The 13,757-nt window shown below is 33.8% G+C and overlaps 1 protein-coding gene across 1 annotated transcript; it reads right to left on the reverse strand.

The window, feature by feature from the left end:
• Positions 1 to 8,224: 8,224 nt before the first annotated feature.
• LOC131848795 (uncharacterized) lies at positions 8,225 to 9,454 on the reverse strand. Its single transcript, XM_059198732.1, has one exon. It carries the CDS (start codon positions 9,452 to 9,454, stop codon positions 8,225 to 8,227), a length of 1,230 nt encoding a protein of 409 aa, XP_059054715.1.
• Positions 9,455 to 13,757: the final 4,303 nt, after the last annotated feature.

Here is a 13,757-nt window from a genome sequence, read left to right on the forward strand (position 1 = left end):
GTGCCGGCTCGAAGGACCAAAAATGTGAATATAGGACTGTATATATTTGGGGCTGGTAGATATAATATAATATTATGAACAAAAGTATAATAATTAGCAAAACAAGAATGACAATATCATATACATTTTTTTATATAAAATAATAGACAAAATACATAAATAATATACTAAGAGGTGCGTCGTGCACAGGATTGTTTGTGTGAGTGTGTGTGTGAAATGATATGGAAGAAGCAGATGATGATGATGGATTCTAATATCCACAGTATCTTAGTATATATAAATACATCACCTTACTTCCAATGGCCGTGGGTTCGATTCCTCGCACGGTAAAAACATTTGTATATATGAAAATCGGTTTGGGTGCTTTCTATGTATATCATATATGTATTTACAAAAAAAAACTATATGTATTCAGAATTTTTTTTAAATACACGCATAGTATACATAATTAACACCTAGACTGATACAAACAAACATACTATTGAATATAAATATTTGTGCAAGGAATCAAACCCGCGACCATAGCATCATAAAGTCGTGTGATAAACCGCCATAATTGTTGTTTTTACTATTTTACATGCAATTTCTTCATATTTTATCGCCGTTTAAACCTTCCCTGGACATCCACGAGTATTTCAAGACTAAAATTAGCTAAATCGGTCAGCCGTTCTCGAGATTTAGCGAGACTAACGAACAGCAATTCATTTTTATACATTTATATATATATATGTATGTATGTATATCCACATGCCCGGATTTACAGAGGTCGTAATAAAACTGGACGCCGTTCTTCTTTATTTCGGAATATAAAATAAACAAGTTTATGGCCCCGCGGTGTGGACGGGTCCCTATTAAATTGTATAATCAAATAATACATTTTTAACGTCTAATGGAGTCCATGGTGTGTGGACAGAGCTTTATGGACCATAAGGGTATATTACACAACCCTACAATTACAATGCAAATAATAAATACAATATCCCTACGCGTCTGTCTGTCTGAACGCGGTAAACTCAAAAATCAAACAAATATATGTTTTTTTTTGTTACACTCTATATATTACAATACAAAATTCATACGCGTCTGTCAATCTGTACGTGGTAAACACGTGTCTGTAAGTCTGAACGTGGTAAACTAAAAAAAAATTTTTTTTTTTTTATTTTTTTTTTTTTCAAATTATTGACTACTTAGCTATATGTCTTCGTACGTAAAAACAAATCCTCGGAACAGTGAGGACGCTCTATGAAGCCTGTAAAGACACCAGACTTGCGCTTTTGGGAGGACATGGCTGGCTACGGTAGTAGTCTCGGCTCTACATGCACAACGGTCCAGATGAGAGGTTGATTGCGAACAATGGAGAGCAACTAACATTTCATTCACATTATCTCTGTCTTTGTAGTACGATCTAGTATATATACTATGTATATAGTCGATCTTCACGACAAATTTCACTAAGATCGTAAAAACATAACAAACTAACAGACAGACAAACTTTCATCTTTTTTTATCTAAAGTAGAGAAAATATGTTAATGTAAAAAATTTGATGTTTATAAGCGCCTAAAATGTTCTAAATGAATAAATGATTTTTGAGTTAATTTGATTTCTTCATTCTTTTTATATAGGTATATACCATATTTCATGCAAATAAATACATTTTATTTCATTTAATTTAAGATAATCCGCACAGCGCTATCAAAAATCCAAGATAAGCAGAGCTTGTATTGATTGTATATTATGGATACTAGATCACAGATAGAAATACTAAAATACACTTTTTTATATATACATACCTAACACGAGACTACAGCATGGGGTTTTTCAAGAAGGGTATATTAAGGTTTCTTAAGGGTTGGCAACGCGCACGTACCCCTGGTGTTTCAGGCGTTCATAGGCTATGGTAACCATTTACCATCGGATGGGCCGTATGCTTATTGCCACCATCGTAGTATAAAAAAAATGTATATACATTAAAAAAACTATACGTATAGACAAACGTATTTGCAACGACCGAGGAATCGAACACGCGACCGTAGAAAAAACCCAGACCATCCCAATCGACACATCTATAAATAATTGGATCGTGCGAGGAATCGAACACGCGACTGTGGAATGTAAAGCCTTGTGCTTAACCGCTAGACCACCTAGACCGATTTATAATATTAGAATGGATGTTCATAGTGAATCAGACAGAGAGTAAAGGGCAAGTGGTTATCCGGCGAGCCGTATGATGGCTAATATCTTGATAATAAAAAGACATATCCACAAACAATTCCCATTTCTCGCTTTCACGGCTAGAGTTCTCTTAATACGTTAATAGCAAAGGATATATGGTACCATCGGGCGGGCCGTATGCCTGATTACTATTATCTTGATAATAAAAAGACACATCCACAAACAATTCCCATTTCTCGCTTTCACGTCTAGAGTTCTCTTGATATGTTAATTCCTTTGCTGAATAAATAATTCGTTTGTTAAAGCATATCACGCTACGACAGTACTCTATACAGCTAAACAATCGCATACGATATTAACACTTATTTAGAGACGTTTAGAGTTTAATTTGCCGTACAATTTGCGCTTTTTATACTTGCAAAACAGTGATTTATTTACACTTCTGAAAGATTTGCGACAAAACGCAAGATTTTGTTCTCTGATTTTAATTACAACGCGTATTGTTATCTGTTACTCTTTTTTTAAGTTTATAGCAATAGTTGCTATAAATATAGCAATAGTTTTCATGTTCGGGATTTTCATTTAATGTTAGACATAGACACCTATATATATACCTATGCATTGTAAATAAACTGGATTTTAAAAAAAAGTAATTCAATTGAGTTTCTTGCCAGTTCTTCTCAATTGGATCTATATACTGAACTGGACGGTAGGGAAAAAAATTGAAAAAACTTTACGTTCATACGCGGATAAAATGTCCTACATGAATAAATGATTTTTGAATTTGAATATATTTGTGAGAAATAAAGACAAACATTAGTACATCAAGTACTAATGTTTGTCTTAATTTAATTTTGAAGTATATCTTAGGAGAGTCGATATAAGAATGTTTAACTGTTTAGGTACATTTTAAGGAAAATAATTATTTACAAGTTTTATTAATAATGACAAAGTAGATCGTCATCTACTTTGTCATTATGCCTACATAATACAATTTGTAACTAATGATCCACATGATGGAAAACACAGGGATAAAAAATAAAAAATATATCTTATTAATATTAAAAACGCGAAAGTTTGTGTATATGTATATTGAAAGATTGTGGTATATGTTTGTTACTCTTTCACGCTAAAACTACTAAACGGTTTTGATAAAAGTTCATCACAGTAATATATAACATATAGGCTATGAAGTTTACGCGCGTGAAATCGCGGACACAGCTAGTATATAGTATAGTATATATGCGTGTATTTATATGGGACCACATTATCACTATATATGGACAATAAAAATATACAACAGGTGTAGACCGCCTTGATAATGTAGTAGGTTAACACACTGCTTTACTTCCAGAAATCGCAGGTTTGATTCCTCGCACGGCACAAATATTTGTATTCATGAGTCTGATTGTTTGTGTCGGTCTGGGTGTTTTCTATGTATAATGTGTATGTATTTACGAAAAAATATATATCTATGTGTTTGTATCAGTTGTCTAGTATAAACAGGGGACAAACGAGCATGCGGCTCACTTGATGGTAAGTGATTACCGCCGCCGATGAGCTCCCGCAACACCAGGGGAATTGCAAGTACGTTGTCGGCCTTTTAAAAAGGAATAAGCTCTTTTCTTGAAGGTTTCAATATCGTATCTGTTCGGAAATACCATTGCTGGAAGGTGATTCCACAATGTGGTTGTGCGAGGCAAAAAGTTTCTAGAAAACCGCACTGTGGAAGACCGCCATTCATCCAGATGATCAGGATGGTATTTCAGTTTCTGGCGGGTGGTACGGTGGTGAAACTCAGCAGCTGGTATTAATCCGAACGATTCCTCAGGTCAGGAATTATTATATTATTATTTCAAATTTAACTTGCGATGTAAATTATTGACATATTTGTTAGACAATGAAATCTTAGGCTCCCCCTATTTATAAATATCAAAGGGTCCAATAGAAGGAATTTTAAGCTCGAATAAAATATTCAACATTAAAATGTAACTTGGAAATGTTATTACTTCGTTTTGTAATAAGATAATTAAAATAACTTTGTTATTGCAATAGATGTATTGTTTAAAATTTATCATTAAGACAACAAATTTAATATACTCGAAGTATATATATATATATATATATATATATATATATATATATAGGAAGGTGGTATATATTTACTATTAGCTGTACCTGCGACTTCGTCCGCGTGGAAATATACTTTATTTTTCTAAAATAAATGTAGCCTAAGTTATTACTTATTACATTAGCTACCTACAAAAAAAATCCCGTCAAAATCGGTCCAGCCATTTCAGAGATTAGCTGGAACAAACAGACCGACAGACAGACAGACAAAAATTGTAAAGAATGTTATTTTGGTGTATGTACCGTATGTATATTCATATGCATGTAGTAAAAAACGGTTATTTCAATATTACAAACAGACACTCCAATTTTATTTATATGTATAGATTGGAAGGTATGTAGACATAAAGTTAGTTTAATTTAAAAGCGTAACTTAGTAGCTGTAGTTAGCAAATTGGTTTGTATTTACACATTAACTTAAAAATGTAAAGTTACAACAATTATATAAAAAGCAACACGCAAGTTTCTTGCTCGTTCTTGTTGTGATGAGATTGCTTTCCGAATGAGTGGTAGATTAAAAAAAATTGACTATTCAAATTGTAAATTCAATAAATGTTTACATTTAAGTTTATTTAAATAAAGAAATTTCTTTAATTTTAAAAAATAAGTATGACTATCCAAAATTGCTTCAATTGAAGTTATTTTAATAAAGAATATTCTTTTTTATTGCATTCTTTGAATAAATATATGAAATATAAAAGGTATGTAGGTATAAAGTATGTAATATATAACTTTCTAACTTTAAATGAAATAAATTAAAACAAATATTATCTACTTCCATTCTATACATGTATTGAAACCTATTTCATATATAACTTATATAACATAAATAACTCAAAGGTGACTGACTGACTGATAGTGATCTATCAACGCACAGCCCAAACCACTGGACGGATCGGGCTGAAATTTGGCATGCAGGTAGATGTTATGACGTAGGCATCCACTAAGAAAGGATTTATATTAATTCCATCCCCAAGAGGATAAAATAGGGGATGAAAGTTTGTATGAAACTTTGTCAATTTTAAACCGATCGGGCTGAGACTTTTATTATTTTTATTATTTCATTTATTTCAGATATTGATCCATCCATATTATGTTAGTAAACAACTTATTAACTATGTTAGTAATTTACAATTTCATATATTTAATTCATATATTTAACTGTCCACGTCCAGAGGCCCTGGCAATGCAGCGATAAGCCCCTGAAGTGGACAGTCCGACATATTGGATATGGTGTTTAGGAGGCTGTTTGCGCTCCCCCGAATTCTACACATCAGTGATGCAGTTCTATTTCGCATTATGGCTTCAAAACCATCTATCCGCGCTGCTGCAAACCCATTATCATATTGTACGCGAAGAGCGTTGTATGCCCGCTGCGTGTACCTAAACCACAGGCTGCACGTGTAAAACGACTGACAATACGCTTTAAACAACGTTGTCTTCACGTCGTTATTACACCGTGCAAACCTACGGGCCAGCACATTACATCGGACCGACAACGCTCTTCGCTCCCTCTCTATATCAGAATCATCACTTAAGTCTTCCGATACAATGTGACCGAGGTATTTAAATCGCGACACCCGATTCAATGGTGTACCATAAATACACAGCGCTGGCAAATATCTTAGTTTGGTGTTATTACTATGAAACATCATGACTTCACTCTTTTTCACATTATATCGGAGCCCGTGAGACTCTGCATATTCCTCACACATCTTCAGTAACCGCCGAAGTGCACTAATTGACGGACTCAACAGCACCATATCGTCCGCATAACTTATACTATTAACTATAGTTCATGTATAGAGCACCCGATTACTGCTAAGACCCTCAATTAGATCATCCACATACATACTGAAGAGTGGAGAAGACAGCCCCCCCTCTCACCCCACACGCCAAGGTATCTCCTCCGAGAATGATCCCGACCATTTGATGATTATTTTGATGATCGTACCAATATTTAAACAAATTAACCAACTCATCGGTACACTTAATCGGCGCATTTTTGACCATAGTATTTTATAATCAACCAGGTCAAATGCCCTGGAAAGATCCAAGAAAGCCGCATGAACAGGTGTACTTCGATTTATAACCTGACAGTCTTCTTGAGAGCCATAATAGCAGTCTCAGTCGATAATCTGAAAACCAAATTGCGCATCGTGACACTTAAAATATTTGCATTTCTCTCAAGAATACCGTCAAGCACCTTGCAAATCGTAGCCAATGAAATGGGTCTATAGTTGTCCTTGATATATAGATCACCATTTTTATTTTTTACAATGGGTACAACTATCGTCCTCATTTCATCGGAAGATAAGAGTGTTGTACACATAAATTATACAATATAGTCAATACCCTAAGGAGTTGCGGACCTGCACATGGAAGTGTTCTATACTGACCGAACTTTTTAATTCGTCATAGAATTAATAACGTGTTTTATCTCTTGTAGAAAAATGTATGGTACCCCCGACTTAGCACTTCCATCAATCCGAAACTCGGGATTGTAGAACTGGATCAATTTTAAAGTGGTTTTTAATCCGCAATGTCCTTTGGGTCACTCAAACTATTGACGCTCACAGGAACGGAAGGTTTAGGGCTAAGTTTTTTAGCTAAGTTCCAGAACTTTATAAAATTCTTGCCCTTATGCTCTGCACTCAAAATATTTAACTTTATTTGTTCTGCATTATTTTGGCAATATTTTAATTTTTGCTTAAAGAATTTACTCTTTTGTCTCATATTTACAAACAGAGGCCCGTATCGGGGTTGTCCATAAAACTTCCAATTTATAAAAGCCTGTCTCGCCTCTCTATGAGCGTCCCTAACATACCTATTACCACGCTTTCTCCGTGTGCCCTTTCCCGGTTTGCCACTACAAATAGCCGCTTTTCTAATATATGAAATAATATTACTATAGAGAATGTCAATTGCCTGCCTATGTTCTTCATTGCAACATATGCTGTTACCACAATGACTGACCTCGAAAGGAACATTTATAACACTCAGACTTTCTGTACACAACTGGTAATAATGATCCATCTTTTGTTCTCGTGCCCCATATACTATCTCTTAGGCATTCTTGGTATCTTACTATGGCATTCGTAGTCATTACACCCAGGTTAATATGCATTACAAGCGGAAAGTGATCAGACCAATACACATCGTCATAAACCTCAACATCACACACGGTTCCTAACGCTGCTTCAGTCACAATACAATGGTCCAACCAGCGTTTACCTCCACATACATCACTAATAAACGTAAACGTACCCGAGCACCTGCCCAACTTAATATAGTCAGCACAACTCCAATGTTGTTCATAACAAAAATTTAATAATTCTGTTTCGAACAATTCACCAGGATGCGCATTAAAATCTCCCATGATATATACATTTTCAGTACCTGAACTCTCAACAATAGCTACTATTTCACTCAATATATTACAAAATTCAATAAAATTATCAGGAGAATTCGTTGGCATATATATACTGAAAAACAACATAGTGCGATCACTGAATGTAGCTTTAACGGCAACGATACGGTCACTTAAACACGGAATAACAGAGACAGACGTAAATACAGATTTTCTCCACAGGAGTGCTACTCCACCAAAGGGTCTTCCTCTTAATATCCCCATCGACATGTCAACGGCAGATTTACCAAAATAACCAAAATTATTATCTACGGTACCCAGTACCGCCAGCTCATGTGGCAACAGCCATGTCTCCTGAAGGGCAATAATGTCAACATTCTTACATAAGTTTTGTATACATTGAATCGACCTCTTTAGTGACTTACAGTTATAACTTACACATTTAGCAATATAATTATCATAATTTTGTGTATTTATATCCATTATTAAATATCAAAACAAAAATCTATATACATACAATAAGTTAAGTAATAAATATATTATATACTCGACTATAGGTACTTCCCCTCCTGCTTATTAACCTTACTTTTATAGGTAACAAATCTACGGAAAGCAATTCCGTCAGGCCATAAGTTCTCATTCATAAATACATTTAGTTTACTCTTAGGTATCATGAACTTATAGGCCGCATATTCCTTATTAATTTTCATATCTATCTTAAGCAATGATACTGACACACTAGTTTTATTTTTAATATATACAGCAATGTCCTCTACCCTAGTTTCTTTATTTACATTATAAATATAAAACGGAATATCAATATCTGCCGCTTTGAAAGAACAATTAGGCAGAAGCTCCGCTTTACCTTTCAAGCCAATAAAGCGATTTCGATAGCGTTTCCTCTGTACTTTAGTCCATTCTTCACTATGAACCTCTTTTTTCCATTCACTACCGTCGCGCAATAGATCCGACAGCTGTTTACGGTTTGGAGTCAATGAACTACGCGCAGCCGCACGCGCAGGTGCATCTTCATTCGAAACCCCAGTGCGCCTCACTATAATGTCCTTATCACTCTCAGCGACCGGGCGCATTGGTGATGCAGTTTCGCATGCAACCGTTATTGTCGGAACCACAGTAGTGGCCTCCACGCGCCTACAACGTATCGCCTTATCGCACTCCGTTTGTTTATCACTCGCACTCGTACGCATAAGCGAAACAACACTATTATCTTCGCTTGACACCTGATTCTCGATCGTTGCGGACGTTGCCCCCATCTGGATATGTTCTACTGTATTATCTTTTGGACATTTTTCTCTGCTTCGGTTCAAGTTACAACCATCAGATGTGCTTATTAACTTCATACTAATGAGCTCTTCTCGGGAGATATACTTTTCCTTCACAGTAGCCACATCGTCCTGCAGTTTAATAATATCCCTCAGCAACTTGGTAGCATCAAGGTGGTCAAAAGTGACCGGCGGGAGTTTGTGAAGTTCTCTGGCTACGAAAATCGGTACTATTTCAGGATCCGTTTCCTTTATCAGCGCGATAATGTCAACTAAATCCCGCAAGCTTTTGCCTTCTTTTCTTCGTTTTATTTTACGTCTTGATGTATCCACCGACTCGAACAATAGCTTCTTGGCGAGAGCTATCTCTTCCTCGCTGAATGCAGTCACACATAATCTATTAATACTGTCTTCATCCATAATATCAGCTTTATTTTGTACAAAAGCGAGTAACTCGTTAATCACAACATTGCAATTATTACATTTAACAGTCGTCATTGTAATTATTTAAAGTCAATGACCGCTCGATACACGTACGCTCGTATGCACGGACGACGATAAACTCCTACGACGATAGACTTTGCATGCATAAAGCTATTATGCCGTAGGCATCCCCTAAGAAAGGATTTTGATAAATTCCACTCCTAAGGGGATAAATTAACGCAAGCGAAGCCGCTGGCAAAAGCTAGTGATAAATAATTTTACGTTAACTTTGACTAAAGAAGCGAGGAAAGTTCATTCTAAATTAATGATTTAGAAAGGTCAGAACTTGCGATTTCCATATTTATAGTTGTTGAAGGTTACGAGTTCAAATCTGGGCAAAAACTTTACTTGTCAGTTTTTATCACATCACCTTACATTTTTTTTTAATGCGAGCAAAGCCGCGGGAAAAGCTAGTCCTTACATATTCTGATCACAGCCGATCCCTTTCATCTAAATCGCTTGAGTGTAATTATATTAAACAATTCCAACGTATCAACTTCGTAATAGACTGTCAAATTCCAAACTTATCAGAAGTCAGCTCAAATGATAGCCAATTATTAAGTTTACAAAGTAATTAGCGGTGGATTAAACTCCAAAGCGTTCTATCTTTAATATAATTATTTATTTTCAAAGTTGCCATTTCGAATCGCAACTTAATTGTTTCTTTTTTTTTTAAACTTTGATGATTCAATTTCGAACATGTCGTGTACAGTTTCTTAGCTACTAAGTTTATCTAAATACTAGGTATGCTCTCGATTTCACCATCGTGAAATTTGCTTATATGTTATTGTGATATATAAACTATATTACTGTAAAATTTCATCAAAATCCGGCGTAAAATGCTAAAAAGGGGTTCTAAGGGGTTGAAAGGTAGACTCTAATAAAGGACATAGGCTACTTTTTAATTAAAAAAAGGTTTGAAAGGGCAGATGAAATGTTGTATGAAAGTATAGTCATTTTTAAATCTAGAAGCTTAAAACTTATTTTTAGGCTGTTAATTAAATATAAAGAAATGACAATCAAAGTTTCTAAAAATTTTACCTTTAAGTGGTAAATATAGTAGAACGTCGAAAATAGCGTGCCGATATTGTTTTGTTTCCTTTTGATAAATTTATGTACATTATTCTTCTCGAACATTCCGCGGCATCACCCATAAATATATCAAGTATACACAAACGTTTTAACAATTGTTCATTTTATTATAATTATAAACATAGCAATATTCCTCCACCAAAAATGAATAATGGATTCAAAATTTCAATTCACACAAAAAATCTTTCTTTAAACAAAATTTCTGATGTAATCTCGATTGTCAAAAGGTAGATGAATAGCTATACAAAACATTATTGGCGCGAATAGAAGGTAATACTTTATAGTCAGTTTCCCTCGTCACTAACAAACTTGTCAATCGAAAAAAAATAAAGTAAACATTCCGGTATAGGCAGACAATAACGCATCAAGCGAGCGTAAACCCTTTGCGGGTTCCGTACATCCCCAATGACCTAGTAAAAAGTAAAGGCGCGAAATCGTTCGGAAATTTCCACCTCGGTCCAAGATGGCGCCTGGAGACATATTGACGGGCGTTCAAAAACGACATTGACAGAGCGGCAAAAGACGCGACGCACATACTGCCAAGCAGCTAAGTTGAAGCTGATGTGCAGTTTAACATTTCATTTGTGAATCTTACACATATTATAAACGCAAAAGCTTGTAAGTAATAAGGCTTTCACGCAAATATATATATAACGGATTTTGATGTAACTTTACAGTAATATAGCTCAGAATAAAACATAAACTATAAATTTCATGCAAGTAAAACTGAAGCACGGTTAAGGATAAACAAAATCTTTTAGGGGTTGGTTATATAACAAAAGAGAGGTTTTGTTGTCCCTACAGTTTTCACGGTCTATATTTTATCTTTATTTTATGTCAGAAATGTTTTATGTACAAAATTTATGTGACACTCACATAAATTTTGTATGAATGAAATTTTTTTTATACAACAATATATTGAAACTACAAGTTGGTGTGTGTAATCATTTTGGAGTTCCCAGATGAGCAGTGCTAACTTAAAATGTAGTGATTATTTGCTTAGTGAATTAATAATTAAATAGAAGTTTCATTATGAAATGATATAAATAGTATTTTAATAATGTTTTTTTTTATTACAAAGCATGATTTAAGCACCAAAAGTCACTTTCTTTTTAAAGAAATATTTAAAATTACTAAAAACTAAACGTACAGACATTTATCTACTTTCCTTCGCCTATTTGTCACACGTGTGTAGCCAGCTTCATAAATGTTTCATCACAGCCTAAACAACATCCCGTCGCTCTCCAGAGAACGTTTACCCGGATCACAACCGGATAGAAAATGATGCAACTCTAATTCCCTGAAAATAGGGACGATTATCCTTTGTCACAGGAGGTAAGAGAGACAGTGCTGGGCATGAAATAAAGCATTCTGGTTTTATATTGATTAACCTCGATAGTAAAATGTACGTAAATGTATAGACATAGATACAGTGAAATTAAATAATATTTATGATATATCTATATATATGTGATATATCTTAATAATATTATAAATGCGAAAGTCTGTGAGTATGGATGTTTGTTACTCTTTCACGCAAAAACTCCTAAAGGGATTTTAATGCAACCTTACAGTAATATAGTTTATGCATCAGAATAGGGCATAGGCTATATTTTTTATTGAAATTTAAAGTGGGTGAAACCGTAGGCACAGCTAGTAGGTTTCTTATAAAATTTATATACTATAGCGTTATATCTACTTAGAGTTCTCTATCTTTTGTTAAATACATACACACATTACTTGCAACAGACTCGCGCAATTTCGTCCCATTTTCCCCAATTTTACAACATTTTACTTTAATGACAAAATTTAAATTTTATTTTATTAAGATTTAGCACTGAAAAATACATGCTACGCTAATTTTCCACCCTTCTACCAACAACCCCTATTTTTATAGCGATATTAATTTATATGGCAACACAATTAATTATTAATATAGCTAGTATACATACATAACACTCAATATGTGTGCTAAAGCATCAACTCCGTCAACAGATTATTTTTTATAACAAAACAAACATAAAAAGGGAAACTTTATGAGAATATGCTTAACAAAAGGCGGCCTAATCGCTAAAAGAAATCTCTGACAGACAATCTGGATTACCGAATTCAATTCTATTTCATTCTGTCATTGTTTATGGGCCTGTGGTTGACGGATAATGATGAATGAGTTTTCAATGGCCGTTCGAAATCTCGATTATGTGTTGGCATTTAATATATACGGTGTTCATGTTTTAAATGTAATATAACCTCTGTTCATAGACAATATGTAAAAGAGAATAGTGACGGAGTAAGTTAAAAATAGAACAGTTAATTGTAAAAACATAATTCAAATATAGGGAATTTATTTAAATGTAGTATAGCCTCTGCCCATAGATAATATTTAATAGAGAATAGTGGCGGAATAAATTAAAAATATAACATTTAATTGTTAAAACATAATTCAAATATAGGGAATTTATTTAAATATAGTATAACTTCTGCCCATAGATAGTTGATAATATATAATAGATAATAGTGTCAGAATAGATTAAAAATATATACAGATCGTTAAAACTATGTAATTGATTTTACTTTAAACTAATTAAAAAAGGAGCATATAGACATAAATAACCATCGTAAAATAATTTTATGTAAGCTATATTGTAAATTAGACTATCATAAAGACCTCGCCTGATATGAACCATTCTACAGAGACTTATCTTGACTTATTGTTTGTTAAAATAACTATTTTAATAACAGTACAATACGTATCAAAATCAATTGCGCAGTTTGCAAGAAGTAATCGATAAATAAACAAACCCGGATTGCGACATTATTTTATACTATTATCACATAGAAATGGTAAATAATTTTCTCTTATTGAAAAAGAAATAAAAGAAAAACTTTAGAAAAATAATATATCCAACAAATTTCCTGGTTGGTGCTAATATATTGCATGTTGGAATAATAATAATTGCTGATGCCGTGGAATGTACGAGAAGAAACATAAAAGAAAAAGTTGGCCATGTTTTGTTTTAGTTTTTTTAATTCATATAGTAAAGGCAAAGAGTCTAAGCCCATACAGCCGTTATCTTTCGTATCATCATTATATTTTTGTATTTTAACTCTTTTTACTTCCTTCAGATCAACAAGTTTAGTTGTTTTTGTTTAAAAAAAGAAACAAAATAATATCGCCGTTTTATGTTGATGTTCTATTTTCAAACTAATGTATTTTTTTAAGTAA

This window comes from Achroia grisella, unplaced genomic scaffold (assembly GCF_030625045.1).
Source record: "Achroia grisella isolate CSIRO2021 unplaced genomic scaffold, CSIRO_AGI_Agris_v1 utg592, whole genome shotgun sequence".
Classification (NCBI taxonomy): domain Eukaryota; kingdom Metazoa; phylum Arthropoda; class Insecta; order Lepidoptera; family Pyralidae; genus Achroia; species Achroia grisella.